General features: G+C 39.1%; 2 protein-coding genes across 9 annotated transcripts in view; one reads left to right on the top strand and one right to left on the bottom strand.

Moving 5' to 3' along the window:
- hyi (hydroxypyruvate isomerase) lies at positions 1 to 5614 on the top strand. Of its 2 annotated transcripts, none has more exons than XM_053430331.1 (8): positions 1 to 356; positions 998 to 1109; positions 1529 to 1643; positions 2973 to 3051; positions 4782 to 4831; positions 4929 to 4998; positions 5100 to 5234; positions 5341 to 5614. In XM_053430331.1, the coding sequence occupies exons 1-8, from the start codon at positions 77 to 79 to the stop codon at positions 5403 to 5405; spliced, it is 906 nt and encodes a 301-aa protein (XP_053286306.1). In that variant the 5' UTR covers positions 1 to 76; the 3' UTR covers positions 5406 to 5614. The 2 variants fall into 2 exon arrangements, with proteins under 2 accessions (XP_053286306.1, XP_053286307.1); XM_053430332.1 differs by having other exon boundaries at positions 3 to 275.
- A 3311-nt stretch (positions 5615 to 8925) lies between these two features.
- Positions 8926 to 20168, bottom strand: part of szt2 (SZT2 subunit of KICSTOR complex) — a 186204-nt gene continuing 174961 nt past the window's right edge. For 6 of the 7 annotated variants that reach the window (XM_053430322.1, XM_053430325.1, XM_053430323.1 and 3 more), the window contains 7 exons: positions 19585 to 19798; positions 18586 to 18763; positions 18381 to 18503; positions 16216 to 16726; positions 15145 to 15255; positions 9622 to 9690; positions 8926 to 9538 (listed from right to left, as the gene is read on the bottom strand). In XM_053430322.1, the coding sequence (XP_053286297.1) occupies positions 9395 to 9538; positions 9622 to 9690; positions 15145 to 15255; positions 16216 to 16726; positions 18381 to 18503; positions 18586 to 18763; positions 19585 to 19798 (1350 nt within the window). In that variant the 3' untranslated portion in view covers positions 8926 to 9394. The remainder of the gene's footprint in view (positions 9539 to 9621; positions 9691 to 15144; positions 15256 to 16215; positions 16727 to 18380; positions 18504 to 18585; positions 18764 to 19584; positions 19799 to 20168) is intronic. The other variant, XM_053430326.1, reaches the window with a different exon arrangement.

The following is a 20168-nucleotide window of genomic DNA, read 5'->3' as shown; positions in this document are numbered from 1 at the left end:
TGTTTCCTCCTTGGCGAGACTGACACTCTCGTTACGCGGGAAAGCGTCGGTCTTTGTCCTCTGTGGTTAAGCAAATATGGCTCCGCTGAAGTTCTGTGCTAATATTTCCTGGTTGTTCACAGAGCTGCCAGACTTCAGTCATAGAATACACGCCGCTGCCTCGGCTGGCTTCCAGGCTGTGGAGGCAGCCTGGCTCTACGACTCCGATTTGAAGGAGCTACAGAGGGCCACAGCGGCTGCAGGCGTGGAGGTGGTCCTTATCAACACTCCGCCCGGTAAACTGCCCACAGGTTCATTCAGCGGCGGAGAACGTCCGGCTTCTGGGCCTTATGCTGCTAAATTATTAGCAGCGGTTGGTTTGTACTGGTTCAATGTCTCCTGTCTGTGTGCGCTCACTTTACACTTTAACAATAAACACACTAAGCACAAGTTATGAGGAATTGTTCTGAAGTTGAATTTGTTTCCTCACTAGAGTAAATTAGACGTACATTGAAACATATTTGCAAAAAGCTAAAAAAAATGTTTACGTAGACTACGCACTATGCCACACACGACACGAGACGTAACGTGACGAGCAGCGTCAGGATATCCGAGTTAAAGTGACGATAGTGTAAAGAACGGGGAAGAGAGAAAATCAGACACACGCGAAACGCTGCATCACAATACAAACTTAAAAGTTCCTGTAAATCATCTTGTTTTGGTTGAGTGTGGTTTATTTTATTCTTTTTAATTATTTAGGATATTTAATAGTTGTAATTCATTTTAGGTGCACATACATTTTGTGCTATTTAGGCACAGCAGTGCAACCAATGTTAAATAGTTAGTTTGGGGCCCTTGTGTGATATGTGGTAATAATGAACAATAACTTAGTGGACAACACTTGGTGGAAATGAGGTTCCCTTCCCTGGATTTAACAGCTGGACATTTCAACCAGTGAAGTGTTAATAATTCCAGGATGATACTGGTGGTAATGATGGAATGTGTGTATGTTTTCCAGGAGATGTGAAGGCTGGTGATCTTGGTCTTGGAGCAGTTCCTGGAAGAGAGGCAGAGTTCAGGCAGGGTCTGCTTTTGGCTATAGAGTATGCAAAAGCTTTGGACTGCAAAAGGTGAGGAATCAGCTGAGTGAAAATGGATGGTGCATTACAGAATTCTTTGTGAATATCAAGGAGAATGTAGGCATTAATAATCCTCATCACATTTTCTTTCTTTTCACGGACTTTAGGTGCTGCACAAATATGTTAGTGCACTTTGTTGAAGTCATTTATGCAATGGAAAACCCTGCAGTTAGATTTGAGGGGTGTGGTTTTCTTGTCATGGCCTGTATAATCTGGGCCAAAACTATAAATAAAAGGATAAATACATAAACACAAATAAAAACAATTATATAATAAAATTCCTAAATAAATGACTAAATGTGTATTTATGCATTTATTTATACATTCATTAAGCCCAATTTACCTGTCTGACAAGTTTTAATATGAACAGTTGTAATAGAAGCAGTGCATCACCCATGTTCTATTATCAGGATCCACCTGATGGCAGGAAGGATTCCTGTGGGTTCACAGAGGAAAGCGGTTGTCAAGGAGATGGAGGCCATCTTTGTACAGAACCTTACCTATGCTGCTGATATCCTGTCAAAAGTGGGTGACTTTTTCTGTCCAACATTCAATTGAATATATTTGTATAGTGCCAAATCACAACAGTATATTATTCTTTAGCAGCTTACATAGGTATACAAGGTTGAGGCCTTACATTATTGTAGAGCATATCAGCATAACAAGTTACTGCAAACTCATGTTGAAATAACTGGATAGAGACAAGGATCTTGATGTAAGCTCCCAACCTGCACCCCATGCTTGGTATAATTGCATGTAGGATGATTTACGTAGCATTTAACATAGGCACTTTTCATTTGAACAGTGACTGTACCCTTTCAAACACACAATGCCAGAACTTAAAATATAAAACTTTACAATTTATAAATATTTTCTGAACATAAAAAAAACAGATAAAGTTATAATAAATCTGTATTTAACAAGGACACTTAATATTTCCATTAGCCTTTGCACTCATATTGTCCAACCCAGTTCCTGGATGATGGAAGGCATTGATGCCAGTGACCGGCCCACAAGTACCCCAGACCTGAAACTAATTGAGAATGATATTATGTACCGGTGCATTCGCAATCACAAGTTAGCGCCACAGACTGTTTATGATCCACGGCAGCCATACACACTACTGAACCACCTAATGAGTGATTTGATCAACCTGTGATAACAAAAATTCACTTTGATTTTCTCAATGGGCTAATGATTCAGTTTTTTTCTTACTTAATTTGTTCTCAGTTATTGTCTATCATTGTATATCAATTGAGATTTCCAACTTGAATACTTTTTTCATTGAAATCCGATATTTCTTGACTGCCCTAATAATGCTTAACCCAGCCTAACTACCAAGATCAGACAAGCTCGGAGAAGAACCTGGTGTTTTGGCCAAATGCCTAGCTCTTTAAATATCTATTCAAATAACCAAGCAAATGTTTCAAAATCAATATTATGAATTTCTTGTCGTGTCAAAAAATTCAAACACAAGACAAAACCAAATACAAGGTCATCACTTTTACAAGGATTTCCTGAGTATTCGTGCTCTAATAAGGCATGTTACTGTGATATATGTTAGAAGTATATGTTCATCAAATCAAATATCTGTGGCAATTAAAAGTTTACTGCATCAGGTATTTCTAGGTGGTGCCCTGTCCAAGTAGTCCAAATATATATATATATATATTATATCAATTGGAAGCATTGCAGAGTTTATAGAGGCAACTTCCCAGGACATACCTTGTGGTTGCTGAAAGTGACAGAGTAAAAGAATAAGGCAGGGCACAAACTAAAAACAGCCTGGTTATTATTTTAACAATGTTCTTAATGTTAATCTGAATCATAATTAAATGTTTCTGTTCCTCGCAGGAAGGAATAACTGGATTGATTGAACCAATCAACACAAAGATTACAGATCCCAGGTATTTTCTGGATTGTCCTCATCAAGGTAAGAAACTGAGACAACACAACTCTATCGTATACTCAGGAACAGATTGATTGTTAATGCTGTTGTTAATAGGCAAATCTCTTTATTTGCCTAATATGACATCGCTGATGCTGTTAGAAAATAATTGCTTCGCTGCAAAAAAATTGTGTTAAGAAAAAAATCTCGTTGGTTGAGTAGATACCTGTATAGCCCTTGTTAACATTACACTTAACCCTGGTAGAAAAACACTATCTACATGACTCTGGCAGCACTTAAAGTTAGTTTACAGTTTGTGAATAGCGACCTCAAACTCGAGGCGACACTACAACATTCATAAAAGCTTACCGGTCGAAAGTACAGCTGTATTTCATGGGTTCCGAACAACGGGACGTGCAGCAAATGTCTGCATTTAATAAATCACCTGGTGACGCACAGGATACCTTTGGTAACAAGGGTATGCTCCGTGTTTGACTATTTATGTACATCAGCTGGCCGTGTGAGTGTCTCTTGTCCAAGTAGTGGGGAGACAGTTGATATAGTCTGGAGCTGGAGTAATTTTGCTGTAGAAAGAACTGAAGCGATTATTTAGTGTTAAATTATCGTAGTTGGTTTAGGTTTTCTTAATAGGGTAATTTATTATATAAATTTGTCAAGAGTTTTGCACTTATTTATATTTGTATTCTTTAAGTTAAGTATACTTTAAACAGTTAACAGTATGTAAGATTTCAACTTCCAATTTGCTTTTGCTATAAAAAAGCTGTCATTTTGTTTCTTTTTTAAGAATAAGCTCAGGCCCTGTTTAGGCACTGTCATCATTTCTTAAATATTGATTGCAACTGTATTAGAATAAACCCGTAACCCTCGACCAGGGTGAGGAAAAATTACCACAGTATCTACCATGGATTGAGAGGTGATTCAATATTTAAAGTATTTATCCAACAGAAAATGTCAGACAGATATAAAAAGAATGAGCAATGCTAATTGTAATCATAGTAGTATTGCCAGTGATATTAGTCTAAGTGGGCAGGCATATAGTGCATCTAAGCAATCTAGTTGTAATCATAATCCACCATTAGGTGCCACCGCGATCCATAATATGGCAGCAGCTGTGATCCTGTATCTGCAACAGTAAAGCAACAGGACGCCAAGTAAGAAGCCAAGTCAGTAATATGTATTAGTGAGATATGGGATGAAGAGGGATAGGAGGAAAGAGAAGTTCCACGTGTCCCCCAAGAGCCGGCCAAAGGCAGACCTGTCAAACAGGCTTAGTTTCAGTATTTAGTTTTTTCTTTGCCCCTGGAACCGTTATTAGATAGAAGAACATGTTAGTGGACATTTCAAATTAGTTTTACAGGTATGTTCTTTTACAGAAACTTCAAAAGCTAAATAACATGCCCTATTTTATATGAAGTTGTGGGTCCAAGCAATCAATAAAAAATTTAGTTTGCTAAGTAAAGCAACTTTTTGAATTAATTTACTGTTAAAGTTAGACTGAATGTGAGGCAGTAGTTCGGCATTATAACATTGAAGTCATTTTAGCAAAAATTTAAGTTTTGGTTAGTCCTTTGATGGACATACATGGCAAATATTGTTGTAAATAGAAATGACTCAGATTATATTAGTGTGCTCAGTTTTTGCTGTACAGTTTGAGTACACCAGTATCTTACTTTGTCTGTTTAATCTGTCAGCGGTACATGTCTGGCTGACTGCCAGAGTCATGTCTCAGCTGATTCTCATGTTTGTGTCTGTAGCGGCTGTTATACTGGATAAAGTTGGACAGCCAAACATCAAGCTGCAAATGGTGGGTGCTCTGAAAATGTGATATAAATTGAATAAAAATAACAAAACATAAGGAATGGCTTGACTTAACAAATGTTGATTTAACTGAACTGTTTCAGGATATCTTTCACTGGCAAATAATGGATGGTAACCTGACACAGAACATCATAAAGTATTTCCCTATAATTGGTAAGATACAAAAAGAAAGGAAAAATCAACATCCCTCTGGAGGTAATACAGATGAAATATGCATGGTGCAGCAGTCAAAGAGGCGTGATTGGGTTTCACAGGTCATATACAGATTGCTCAGGTTCCCGGCAGGAACGAGCCTGACAGTGCAGGAGAGCTCAACTACACCTACCTGTTCAACACACTGGAAAACTATGGGTACCTGGGATACATTGGCTGTGAATACAAACCACTAGGTCAGTGAGCTTTTCTAATTAAATAATATTTCAAAATAAATAATTGTGATAAAGAGAACAGGTTGAAGAAAAAAACAAGCATAATCATCATCACTCTTCACTTAAGGCTCCACAAAGGAAGGTCTGGGTTGGATCAAAGATTACTGGACACAGCAAGTGATGACCAGGTGACTCAACCACAAAGCTAAAGATTTTTGCAACTCAAGTGTCAAATCTAAAGTATGACATTTGCTAATGTGTTATAGTTAATTATTATGTATATGTACTGAACATCAGTCTGCTTGATGCAATGTTCTTAGTAACTGGCATAATTATAGTTGTATACAAATGAGATAAGAGGCATGGATTGTTATAATTTTTCAATAAATCGTGCAGCCCTACCTTGAGTTGAGACATGCAGTCTTTGCTTCAGTCTTGTGTCGTCCAGTTCACATGCTCATTACTGCTGATCTCCTGACCCTGCCTAGCAATTAGACTTTTACATAAAATGGACATATTAATCAGCTACAGGTGACAGTTGATTGAAAAATTATTCATCTCACTTATTTATTCTACTGGTTTATTAAGCATTTCACATACTGTATAAAGTATTCTGTACATACATAATATACATTATACAGTTGGGGAGGGAGCAATCTCTATAAACAGATTCTGCATGTGAATATGTTGAAGCTGTAAGCGAGGGACTAAGGGATTAAGTCTTATGGTTTCCCTCCCTAGTTTGACCAATCATGTTTGTCCAGTGTTTATATAACATTGCAAAATGCTACATATTACAATTCACATTTGCATCATTAATATCCAGTGTTAAATATTTAAACAGAATACTGAGAGTGCTACACTGTTCAAAATCTCTTAATTTATAAGCTTAAAGCTCAAACTTCTGTATGGTTTCCTCGCAACACAAATGTGCAAAAGCATATGGCTTCAATATGTACAGGTGCATCTCAATAAATTAGAATATCATGGAAAAGTTGATTTATTTTGATATTTCAAATCCAAAAAGTGAAACTCAAATTATATAGATTCATTACAAACAGAGTGAAATGTTTCAAGCATCTTTTAGTTTGGATGATTGTGGCTTAAAGTTAATGAAAACCCAAAATGCAGTATCTCAGAAAATTAGAATAATACATAAGACCAATAAAACAAGTATTTTTTAGATAGAAATGTCAGCCTACTGAAAAGTATGTTCATATATATGCACTCAATACTTGGTCGAGGCTCCTTTTGCAAGAATTACTGCATCAATGCGGCGGGGCATGGAGGCGATCAACCTGTGGCACTGCTGAGGTGTTATGGTAGCCAAGGTTGCTTTGATAGCAGCCTTCAGCTCGTCTGTATTGTTGGGTCTGGTGTCTCTCATCTTCTTCTTGACAATACCCCATAGATTCTCTATGGGATTCGGGTCAGGCGAGTTTGCTGGCCAATCAAGCACAGTGATACCATGGTCATTAAACCAGGTATTGGTACTTTTGGCAGTGTGGCCCGGTGCCAAGTCCTGCTGGAAGATGAAATCAGCATCTCCATAAACCTTCTCAGCGGAAGGAAGCATAAAGGGCTCTAAAATGTCCTGGTAGACAGCTGCTTTGACTTTGGACTTGATAAAACACAGTGGACCAACACCAGCCGATGACATGGCTCCCCAAATCATCAGACTGTGGAAACTTCCCACTGGACTTCAAACAACTTGGATTCTGTGCCTCTCCACTCTTCCTCCAGACTCTGGGACCTTGATTTCCAAATGAAATGCAACATTTGCTTTCATCTGAAAAGAGGACTTTGGACCACTGAGCAACAGTCCAGTCCTTTTTCTCCTTAGCCCAGGTAAGACGCTTCTGACGTTGTCTCTGGTTCAGGAGTGGCTTGACACGAGGAATGCGACAGTTGTAGCCCATGTCCTGGATACGTCTGTGCGTGGTGGCCCTTAATGCACTGACTCCAGCCTCCGTCCACTCCTTATGAATCTCCCTCAAATTCTTGAATGGCCGTTGCTTCACGATCCTCTCAAGGCTGCGGTTATCCCTGTTGCGTGTGCACCTTTTTCTACCACACTTTTTCCTTCCACTCAACTTTCCTTGAATATGCTTGGATACAGCACTCTGGGAACAGCCAGCTTCTTTGGCAATGACCTTTTGTGGCTTACCTTCCTTGTGGAGGGTGTGAATGGACAACTGTCAAGTCAGCAGTCTTCCCCATGATTGTGTAGCCTACTGAACCAGCCTTGGAGACCATTTAAAGGCTCAGGAAACCTTTGCAGGTGTTTTGAGTTAATTAGCTGATTAGAGTGGGACATTGTGAGTCTACAATATTGAACTTTTTCACAATATTCTAATTTTGTGAGATACTGAATTTTGGGTTTTCATTAGCTGTAAGCCATAATCATCCAAATTAAAATAAATAACCGCTTGACATATTTCACTCTGTGTGTAATGAATCTATATAATATGAGTTTCACTTTTTGAATTTAATTATCGAAATAAACAAACTTTTCCATGATATTCTAATTTATTGAGATGCACCTATATTTCATGACGGGTATTTCAGTGGATATCAAGTCCCTATGTTTGCTGTGACTCACACCTTTATATGAGGCTGGCCTCAAGCCTTCTTATAAACTGAGGTATGATTACCAGCCACATGTCAAACTCATCACCCTGAACATTCTCTGGTACACTGTTATGATGACATGTCGCATGCTATTATGCAAATTACCACCTAAGTTGTTATGAACCATTTTCCTGCTTGTGGAAGGCCATTTTTGTCACAGTTATCCAAAGTTATTCAGGCAGTTTCCAAACGCTGTATATGCAGAGCTAATGGAATGACAACAGTATCACTTCAAAGGTTGGAGAATTCAAAAAGGAACAAAAGGCACTTCAAGGCTGCAGATACGGCAGTGGGGTGTAAGTGGGAAGCAAGTCTGTCAATGATGGAAATCTAAACATATAAGTCCTCCCACTCTGTGCTGACATCTCAGCTGTCTTTCACTATAAAATACAAAACACTGATGTGTTATGAAAAGTTATCAAAATATGATCGGAAGGCACAAGATCACAGAAAACTGACCTATTAATCAAACTGCCAATATTAAATTTGTGCAGTTTTATAGTAAGTGTTTGTAATTGGTTTCTTATGACTTAATGGTGCTGTGTGTCAGGACGAGTCATCGAAATTGCTCGAAACCTTAACTCCTCATCACAGTATGTGTCATGCACACTACTCCAGGCAGGTCACGAACCTCAAACCTTTTTGTTGACCAGAGGAACTGAAAACAGAGGAGCCCAGATACATAGAGAGAGTTATAGAGTTAACCATTTCATTCTAGCTATGGTCTTTGCTGGATGAAGGCTGATCGTAACCGGCCTGGTTGTGATTTAGCAATTGTAGAATTAGAACATCTTGGCCAGATCAGTCATTGTGGTTGGCTGTGTGCAGTTTGAGCTCTTACATGTAGTGCTCTTGTCTCAGTAGTACAGGAATAGTATTTTACTGTGACTGCGGTCTTGCTGAAGGATCAGATTATGTGCATCTTTAGTGTGACGTTCACACTGTTAACAGTCAGCTGATCTGACATTGTGAATATTCAAGTTGAAGCTTAGTATTTTGTTTGACAAACGTAATTTCCTCAGATGTTATGTGCTCTATAATTTAGTACACTGGGAAATCCTGATATCGTCACTCAGGGAAATTCAGTACAGGTAGTTTTAGTGTGTTTAGTTTGTGTACAGATAAAAATAACACAGTATCATTATAAAGTACAACATTAAACTGCCGAAATACTTGTGATGAACTTGCTTTTTAACAAACGATACGTACTCGCCTGACTTAAACATAACATTAACCTGACACTAGATGATGACACATGTATACTGCTGCCATTCTATATGGGTTTAATTAACCCTGTATTTTGAGGACATTTTTGATGTGGTTATCATATATACATGATTGTATAGTTACAAGAAAAAACACTACAGAATAAAGTCTGACACACCAGTTAGGAGACTTTAGTTTTTCTGACTTGTTTAGGACTAGGTGAGCTAACTGATAACTATCTTGAAGTTTCTTATTTGAATCTCATACAACTGCTGCTTCCCAATTTAATGAGTTAACTGTAGCCACATAGACATAGGCTCCAGCAGGTCCAGCACTGCTCAACTCTATAATAGTCCTGTCCAGAGGTTATAGCAAGCTGTGTTGATGACAGACTCCAGGTGATGATACATGGACACCAGCTGGGGAGGAGGGCTGCTGCTGGCTTGTGGCTGTGATGGCAGTGGCTCACGAAACACAACCTTCAGACTCTATTTGAGGAAGAAAATATTTAGCTTAGACATTTTTGCAACAGCAATATATTAATAATATAAATCAAAGTGTAATGACCTACTGTTTTTCCTGCTTGGGTGTCCAAGAAGACCAGAACAAAGCAGTCTGTGAACTTCTGGTTCAGAACAGCCTGAAACAATACGATACATCCATATTGATTAGATGGAGATTTTTTTTTTTTTATTGAGCACTCATATCACAGGAGTTGTACATGATACAACATTCACAAAAGAGCTTTAGACCAATGCTCACATCATTTTGTATAAATTACCCCCCCCCCCCCCCCCTCCCCGAACATACAGGACATCCATCCAGGGAAAAAAAGAAGATAATAACAATAATAATAATACTGACAAAATTTATGAAAAAGGAAATAATTTAGAAAAGGAAAAGAAAAAAAAACCCACATACATTACAGTTTTTCTCCATTGCTTTGGCTCATTTCACGAAACAGAAATGACATTCTCAAAACAACACGTGCAAACCTCCAAACCACTGGGCACTTGTTCACAACAGATTGGAATATCTCATTCCTTTAATCAAATTGCAATTGTATTAGCACATCCTTGCAATGACAAGTACAATTTCAAACAGCTTGCACAAATTTCAAATGATTTAGCACACCTTTGCAAACGGTTAGGTACAATTGCCTTCAGTTAGCCCAATTACCAATTGAATATATATTGCTGGTCAAAACTGACTGTCGCTTCTCAGTCAAGTGGTTGTTCTCTGCAGAACATGTTGGCATAATTTCATTGTGTACATCATCACCTGCACAATAGTTCACTCCACTGTCAAAATCGTACAGGCACATAATACCATGAAAAACATCATGGTATATACTGTGATAAGGATATCTTTGATAACCGGGTTAATTTTCAGGTGCAACTAGAACTTTAGTAATCAAGGTTGAGTTTCACACATCTGATCACCAATCACACAGTAAGTTTACAGTTTTTCTCAATTGCTTTGGCTCATTTCACGAAACAGAAATGACATTCTCAGAGCTCTAAGTGCAATTGGCAAAATAGCCCATATGGTTCAGCACAACTACATAGATCACCTTCAAAAGGTCATATCTCACTATGCCAAATTTTAGTTTTGATGTGCTTATTGTTTGACAGTATATTGTGCTGTACACATTTTCTATTACTGTAAGCACGATGTATTGCAATTACTGTAACAATTTCCATGGCAGTATGAGTTCAATAAACATATTTTATGTGAAACCTTGAATAAATCTTTTTTCTGTTTGATACACATAATATTCTGGAAAGAAAACATCTACTGTAACCATTCAGTGACCATTCAAGGACTGAGCCAAGATTGAAATGTGCACATGAGGGATATTTCTATGGTCCACTGCCATACTGACAAAACATCTAAACATTTTGACCTGTAGTGTTTAAACAATGCCAAAGGGACTTTTCATTTTGGGGGCACTGACTATTTGTATGAGAAAAGGATTTAGTTTTGACTGATGAGTTGGCTGTTTTGGGAGAGATATGACCTTTTGCAGGTGTGCTATGGAGTTTTGCTGAACCATCTATGTTATTTTGAGAGATGAGCCACAGCAATCGAGAAGGAAATTTTCATTTTGGGGGCACTGACTATTTATATGAGAAAATGATTTGGTTTTGAAACTTGAGTTAACTGTTTTGGGTGAGATATGACCTTTTGAAGGTGATCTATGTAGTTGTGCTGAACCATATGGGCTATTTTGCCAATTGCACTTAGAGCTCTGAGAATGTCATTTCTGTTTCGTGAAATGAGCCAAAGCAATTGAGAAAAACTGTAACATAGGCTCACCATTTTTTTCAAGTTGTGTACTACACACTATAGCTCACAAGGATAAATATCACAACTGTAGATGCTAGAGGGCTGCTAAGTGGTACTAAGCAGGCATAGTCTTAAGTTTACCCAAATATGTCAGCACTGGATCCCAGACTGAAAATAATTTGTCCCTGGACCCCCTGAGAGTGTATTTTATTTTCTCTAACTGTATGAACTGCATTAGGTCATTAAACCACAGAGACACACTAGGTGGATTTTTAGATTTCCAATGTTCTTCTACGTGCCAGCAGTGTTGTAAAAGCAATAATGTTTTTATATCTTTTCCTTATTGTACAGTATCTTCTATCAGTAGTACAAAATATGGAGAAGATTATTAAACCCGAAGCTATGTCTAAGTTGAAACCATATTTTGAGGGTATTTATTACTACTGGATTGTTGGTGTATTGAGAAGTAGAGATGGGAAGGCTGGAGGTGACCAGGGCTTTGAGAGAGGATGAAGTGCAAGATGCAGCTTCAAAATGGCACCAGTCCATATCAGGAGTGTGGAGCCAGTGCATGCGTTTTTGAACATTTGAGGCCCAATAATAATGACAAAGATTTGGGAGAGCCAGGCCACCCTGCATTTTAGGCCTCTGTAACAGTTCCAGCCGTTTTCTAGGTTTCTTCCCTTCCCATATAAATGAAATGTAGACCTTATCAATAGATTTGAAGAAAGATTTAGGGAGATAAAGTGGAATACACTGAAACAGATAAACAAATTTGGGGAGTACATTCATTTTTATACAGTTCACTTGTAGTAAAGTGTTTTCCATTTCTTCAAGTCTGATTTGACCTTCTCAAATAGCAGACAGAAGTTTTCCTGGTAAAGCTTCTGCATGTCCCTTGTAATGTTAATGCTTAGATATCTAAAGCCATTTCTAGACATCCGGAACGGCAGAGCATTGTCCTGTATTTGAAGAGCCAAGTCATTAACAGGATAACATTCACTTTTACTAAAGTTCAATTTGTACCCAGAAAAAGCACCAAATCTCCTCAAAGCATGGATCACATGGGGGGCGCTTGAAACAGGGTCCGATACCTACATTAATAAATCATCTGCGTACAGAGATACTCTATGCTCTTCCCCTCCCTATGGATTCCATTTAACGAGGGTAGTGATTTGAGTGCAATGGACAAGGGCTCTCTGGCCAGGGCAAATAGCAGTGAGCTGGTAGAGCAGCCCTGACGGGTGCCTCTTGACAGCTGAAAATACTGAGAGCGCTTACCATTTGTAATTACTGAGGCTTTGGGTGAGGTATATAAGAGTTTAATCCATGAAATGAAATTAGGACCATACCCAAGTTTCTTTAAGCATGTAAATAAATATCCCCGTTCTACCCTATCAAAGGCTTTCTCTGCGTCGAGCGTGATAACCACCTCGGGGACTGCACTGGACGCAGGAGAGTGAATAATATTTAATAGCCGGCGGATATTTGTAAATGAATGACGCCCCAAAATAAAACCAGTCTGGTCAGCAGAAATCACGTCATGTATTGTGGCTTCTAAACGTAAGGCAAGGGCCTTGGCCAAGATCTTCACGTCACAGTTTAAAGGGAGATGGGTCGATACAAGCCACATTCCGTGTTATCTTTACCTGGCTTAAGCAAGAGGGTAATTGATGATTCAGTCAGTGTCTGCGGCAGGGATCAAGATGGAGATTTTTATAATTTTTATTAATGTCAATTTATTGATCCTTATAATCTTCCTTACGATGTTAGCCATTAATAAATGGTTTTAATGTTAACATCAGAAAAAATATCTTTAAAAGTGTTATGTTTCTCAAAACAGCAACAGGAAAATCAAGGATAATTATGTGAGGTTATGTTATGCCACACTTTTGCCAGAGGTGGGAATTAACGAAGAACAAATACTTTGTTACTGTACTTAAGTTGATTTTTTCAGGTATCTTATTTCTGATTTATTTTCCTAATAACTTTTTACTTCCACTCCCAAAAATGGCCTGTTACTTGTTTCAACTTCGACGGACTATAACACGACGTAAAAGACGTAACAACACAGAGAGGGAAAGTCAACTGCGGAGAGAAAGCGTCATGTGAGTGTTTGTGATACAGAGAAATATACCAGCAGCGTCATGGATGACGAAAGTGAACTATGAAACATAGCCACCGCGGACGACAGACCACATTCGGAAAAGCAAGACATTCCCCATCCATTGCATGAGCATAGAGACAGAGGAAATAAAACAAATAAAAACAAATAAATAACCCCCAAAAAACAAATAGAAATATCATGTCATAACATTTTACTTTTCCTCGCCCTCCAATGTTAAAAACCCAGATTTTGAATTAAGTACCTACACTACCTACCAATGTTCACCCCTCTTTCGTTGATTGCTTCTCAATAGATATACTCAATACCTCCCCTTCACTGAAATGGTAGACATAATCATTGCTGAATTAACAGAAATGCTGGTAAAATATAAAAAATATTACATTAATCAACTTTACAACTTCTTAATTAATATAGGTAAACATTTGATAAAGATTATATAGTATTAATAGGGTAAAGATGCAGCTGTCCTGGGCAAGTAAAATGCCATGTTGGTCTTGTAAATCTAGTTTCTCACTTGCCCGAGTCCTTTTTCTGATGCTTGCCAAACCTACCAAATTCCATTCAAACTAGAAAATACTGCATTGTGGTTGTATATCTCAGAGTTTCAGTGAACATAATACTATTAATAGTTTTTTACAGATTCAAGTTCACTGTGACCTTTGACCACTGAAATGTGATCACTTATCTTGAATCCTTTAAGCTGCTTAAGGGTAAAGAGAAATTCCCTCAGACAGTCTCTGGTCACATTCAAGAGGCCATAGAAGTCCTTTCAGGTAATCAGTCATTCGATGTGTACATGTGAGCCAAAGAATTACCATTTTCACTTTTACTAAAGTTCAATTTGTACCCAGATTGTATCCTTGGATGTAACATTCACAAGGCAAAACATTTAGTTTGAGAACTCACAGTGACCTTTGACCACCAAATTCTAATCAGTCCATGAGTCAAAGTGAATTGTGACAGGTGTAATTAAATTCCCTACTGACAGTCGTTATATATCATCTTCACAATGATGTGGTCACTGTGACCTTTGACCTCCATACACCAAAATCAAATCAGTTAATCTGGGAGTGAGCGTTTGTAATAAATTTGAAGAACTTTCCTCAGCTGATCTTAACATATCATGTTCAATAAAAACAAATGTAATTTGTGAGGCTATCTGACCTTTGACCTTTGGCTATCAAAATAGAAATCTGACTACAAGTGAATGTTTGTGCCAAATGTGAAAGGATTCTCTCAAAGCGTTCTCGAGATATCATATTCAAAAGGGAAAAAAATGTGCGCTGTGAGGTTACAGTGACCTTGACCACTTAATTCTTTCAGCTCTTCCTTGAAGCCAACTGAATGATGGCAACAGTAAAGACCTTCCCACTTGCTGATCTTTGTTATCGCCAGCGAGGAGGTATAAGAAGCAATAAGTAATTTGATCATCGGAAAACACAATACAAGTTGAAAATAGGTGAATAAAACAAACCCAACTTTATAGAGTAAAGTCTAGTTTGGTCAAAAGTTACAACAGTGTAATTGACAATGATTACATTGCTACTTCTTTCTATTGCACACTTCTCCTACACTGTTAGTGTACATGTTAACTGGATTATAAAACACCTTACCGTTTGAGGTGAAGCCACTACTTCTCATACAGAAAGATGATGGAGATAAAAAACATCTTCTCACCAGGTACTGGATGCCATTGTCGTCGAAGTGTCTACAGCTCTGAGGGAAGCGGTTCAGCAGGACTTTGATCAGACTCTGGTACCAGGCTGGACTCATGGTCAGAAAACAGTCCTGTAGCAACACATCACACATTACCATTCATCATGAACAAAATGTTGAACACCGTCACCGAAAACTTTCATTGTTTTTTTAAGTACACGTTCAGTTAGAGTAAAATATTACAGCCGATTAATGTAAAAAGTGTAATTGCTGAACTTGTTTGCAATTACACTTACAGGGACCTTAGAACACCAAAATCAGTTCATCCTTGAGTCAAAGTAAATGCTTGTACCAAATTTGAAGAAATTCCCTCAAGGTGTACTTGATATATCATATTTACAAAATGGGAAGGACAGACAGATGGACAACCCGAAAAAAACACAATGCCTCTGGACACTGGCTGCCACAGGTGCAGAGACAGAAGACCACATATACACGTCTTAACGCAAACAATAAGATTTAACAGCAGAAACTTAAATATTTATAGGCAGGAAATTTGAAACTTACAATAGTGCTATAAAGTAGATTGAACACAAATGACTCACTACATCTCCTTGACAGAGATCTGTACTCAGAACATTTTCTTGTTTTCTATTTACAGCAGGTAGACATAATGTTGTACTTGTGAAAACAGTTCACTTGGACTTAAGCCTACTGACATTGAATGATTTAATAAAAGCTAAAAGATGCTATAAAAAGCTTGAAAATTTACATTTCAAATCCACATGACAATAATATTTTTCATTCACTAAAGAAAGTCAATGTGGCAACCATGCCAGTTTCTAACTTAGCTGATAACTTAGCTGCTGAGAGTTCTTGGCCCCATTTCCAAAATCTCTGCACTATTCCTTGTGCATCAATTGCTTTCATTAGGGAAATGACGGCCAAACAATGTCAACATGGTCTGGGTTGCAATAAACCAAATTGACCATTAAATTAAAGTGTTTTATTGTATGTTAATTCAATATCCTACAAGTCAGCGTGTTTCAAGGCCAGGTAAATTGTAAGAAAAGGCCTAAGGGGGAGACTTACCAGTTGTGGGTCAATCTCTCCGACCGAGCGGCTCTGTACAGCTGCGAGCAGCTCCTCTAGTTCACTGAATGACAGCTTGGTCAGCTTCAGTTTGTCCAGGGCCAGGTGCTCTCCATGGAACAGTCTCCTCCACAGGTTATCCCTGCGGCAGTGACCCATGGCCTGCTCCACACTGGCCTGGATCTGTCTGCGTGCTAATGCAACCTCATTGTTGAGTAGAGGGAACAAAGGGGAGGGGTAGAGCAGCCCCTGAGCTTCTGAGCCACCCCTCACCAGAGGATAAAACTCATTCCCATCGCTGGGGGTGGCTGGAACATGGGGTGATGTTTCCTCCCAATGGTCCTGCTCTGGGCTACGTGACCCATAGGCATCTGCTCGATCTGGGGGAAGCCGACCGACCACATCTCCTGGATCACGTTGGATCTGTGGTAGCTTTTTGAAACGGCGCATGTCAGCTGTGAGGTGGGGGAAGAGCTCTCTCTGACTGGTCATGATCACATAGAACCGCAACCTACATGTCAAAAAAAGAATTATGAGGGGTTATTTTCAAAATAAGCAACATTTTTGTTTGAGAAAGAAGTCATAGACTAGCAGCTATGGTAGCCATCTTCTCTGCAGGGGAAGGCTAACAGCCATCCTGATGTTCACGTTTTGATTCAGAGGTCATGAAAAGGAGGGACTATTCGAGAGATCCGATGATATTGCCCTTACAAAGACACCATGCTGTTTTTCCCGAACATTAGTAACAACATCTGTTACATGTCGTGCCGTCCACTTTAAATATATGTCAATTTAGTAGTGATGCACCGATTTATCGGCCGAACATCGGTAGCGGCCGATATTCGCCTCGTTTACTGATATCGGCTTATCGGTAATAAACTTGACTTTCACCGATATCATTGGCCGATGTTCATATTTGTGGTAAAACCGCTCGGCACGTGCCACGGCTGGGGGAGCAGTCGCTCCGTCGCCCTCCTCTCCGCGCCGCTGGTAAGGGGGCTTTCTTACTCTTGGACCGCGGGACGGTGTCCATCGCCGGCGCAGAAGGCGGGGACTGGGTACGCGATCCGCGGCGGCCACTCTGGACGCGTGTCGGGCCCTTCTCGCGGATCACCTCAGCTACGGCGACCGCTGGGGGAACCCTCTGTTCACGCAGGGGGGGGGGGCACCCTGCGGTGCGCCTCGGCTGGCGCCTAGCAGCTGACTGAGAACTGGTGCGGACCAGGGGAATCCGACTGTTTAATTAAAACAAGCATCGCAAAGGGCCACGGTGGGTGTTGACGCGATGTGATTTCTGCCCGACACTAAAAACAGGTAAAAACTGAGGAGGGCTTGTTAAGTTATCTTGACTCACGCAGTGTAACTTGGCATAAAAAGTATGAGCGTAGCGTCTGTTTAAGTACTTTATTCTCATGCGCACCGGCTCTATTCATCCGTCTCATGCACAGGTAACAAGGGAATTGACAACATACGTCATACACACAGAAGCCGTAACACATCTAATAAACGGGAAGAGCGTTCTCTATAATGATACTTTAACAGGGCTGTTTTAGACAGGGTAAAAGGTGCTGTTTTAAATTATCCTTGTGGTATTTTGACCAAAATATGTTAGTCATTTCATTAAGATCCCAAGGAACCATTTCAACTTGCGGTAAAATGGGTATAATATGTTTCTGTTAAATAAAGTTTAGTTAAATCAAAGATTGTTTCATAAATCTGATTCAATTTGTGCTCATTAAAAGATAAGAGTGATAAAGGGCTGAACATTTTTTAAATAGTGCGTTTTAAATAATGATTTAATTATTTTTCTGGCACAAAAGGGTGAATGAATAACAACAAAAAGAAAATAAACAAATATCGGTATCGGTATCGGCCAGATTGTTATTTTAAATATCGGTATCGGCCAAGAATTTCCATATCGGTGCATCCCTACAATTTAGCCCTATGACTGGCTCCTCTTCTGGCATACAGGCAGAAAAATAATGCCCTCATTCAGTGTTTGTACCTTTTATACAGAATTGCGAGGTGGAATGAAGGTGCAACATTCCCGTGTGTAATGGCAGCTAATATCAACTACTTGTGCAGGTGTAAAAGGGTAATATGTAGCAAAATGTTTACCATGGTCTCACCAATTAATTTTAATACTTATTCTTCACTTTTTGTACCTCAGCAAATGCCGCTCCCCATCTGACTGCTCCTCAAATGGAGCTGCATTATGGCACACCACGAGGGACACGTCAAAATCATCATGGTGGTGCAGGCCCTCAAGATCTTTGTAAGAGCCTGAACTAAAGTAGGTACGAAAAGAGGGTATAAATAAAGCATCTCTTATAGAATAATAGATTTATTCTTTATTTTAGTGGCTTGTACCTGTTCCACAGTGTCACCAGAGCATACTCGTGCAGGTCAGGCTTGCCTTTCTTGTTGTCATTGGTGACTGCAGTCTTGGACATCCTTAGTGGCTTCATTCCATAGGTGCTGGCATGGTCAGTGATGTAATTGTAGAGCTGGTGAGCAGTTATCATCCCAGTAGAGATGGAGATGCTTCCTGTTGCCAACAAGGAGAAAGTGTCAAGTATTTAAAGTTGGCATCTGACTTTTCTTATGTGTTGAGCAATCATTTGTTTCATAAATTATAGGGTTGGAACTAATGACTCTAAATAAAGATTGAAATGGAAATGACAGCCTCCATTTGTTTGTACATTGGACATCTGTATTCAGAGTCATTGGTGAAACACATTCACCGGACCTCTTGTATCAGGTGCAACTCACCTGTTCATGCATGTCCACACACTTGTCTTTCCACACTGTTTGCGTAAGATAATGACCATCAATAATAATAATAATGTTGATAAGCAGTTGGAGAAGATAACATTTTTAACCAGAAAGCCATTTGATTTGATTTTTGAATACTCTGACCGTTAGAGAGAACGAGCACTCGTAACTATTGCCTTTCACTTATTGTTGCGATTTACTGACATATGACCTACAGAGGGTTTCTGCTATGACGGCATAGTCCACATGTAGCCTCCACTTACTTCTATGGTGTACAGTCTATATTTCTATTGTAAAATACTTGCTGGTGATAATGCACTTTTGTGAAGATAGAAGCCAGTGTGAAAGCACATGACTTCACATGAAGCAGTAATTCAGTGGCCGTGTCAGTGAAATGTACACACTTTGATTTGTGTTAAATTTCCTGTTAAAACCAACAGCCCTTTGTGTGTGCATATAAATATATTATAACAACAATAACTAATGTTCTCTTTTTAATTCACTGAGTTAATGACATACATTTTTCTGATGTAGTCATTTGTATGACATTCATTTCCAATCCAAACCTTTGGTTAATCTTAATACCAAAGTCACCTTGGACGAGATGGTTGCGGCCAAACTTGGGAATGTCTGGGTGATGGGAGATGAAGTCATCCAAGAAGTCGGTGAGCTGGTAGCCCTGGCGCAGCGTCATGTGGCAGCCAACCAAGTACTGGTGAACGACGCGCAGATGGAAATCATAGCTGAAGGAGTGAACGTGCATCAGGTCCCTCACCTTATCACACTCCTCGGTGAAGAGCATGGAGAGCTAAAACAGATGGACACATGTCATTGCCAGCACAGAATGACTAGCTGATAATCACACGTGTTTGCACAGCTATAAAATGTAGTGTGACTCCATTTGGCGATTCTCTTTAAAAGAATCACTGTAAAATGAGAACAATCTGGCAGATATCGCTTTCTCTAATTGGTTGTCTGTGTAATCATCCATTAGTGACCTTGATTTAAATTTGAAAACAACACCTTGCTGTGCTTTGAAGTATGCACTTGAAGTCCAATTGAACAGTGAATTCATTAGCCCCTTTGTGAATGCCTTTTGTTGACAACTTCAACTAATTCATAATAGTAATTTATTAAATTAAATCTGACATCAAAAGGGAGGTGACCAAAGCATTAAT

Source organism: Pleuronectes platessa, chromosome 9 (assembly GCF_947347685.1).
Source record: "Pleuronectes platessa chromosome 9, fPlePla1.1, whole genome shotgun sequence".
Lineage (NCBI taxonomy): Eukaryota > Metazoa > Chordata > Actinopteri > Pleuronectiformes > Pleuronectidae > Pleuronectes > Pleuronectes platessa.
The sequence above is the reverse complement of the archived record's forward strand: the minus strand, read 5'-3'. Positions and strand labels throughout refer to the sequence as shown.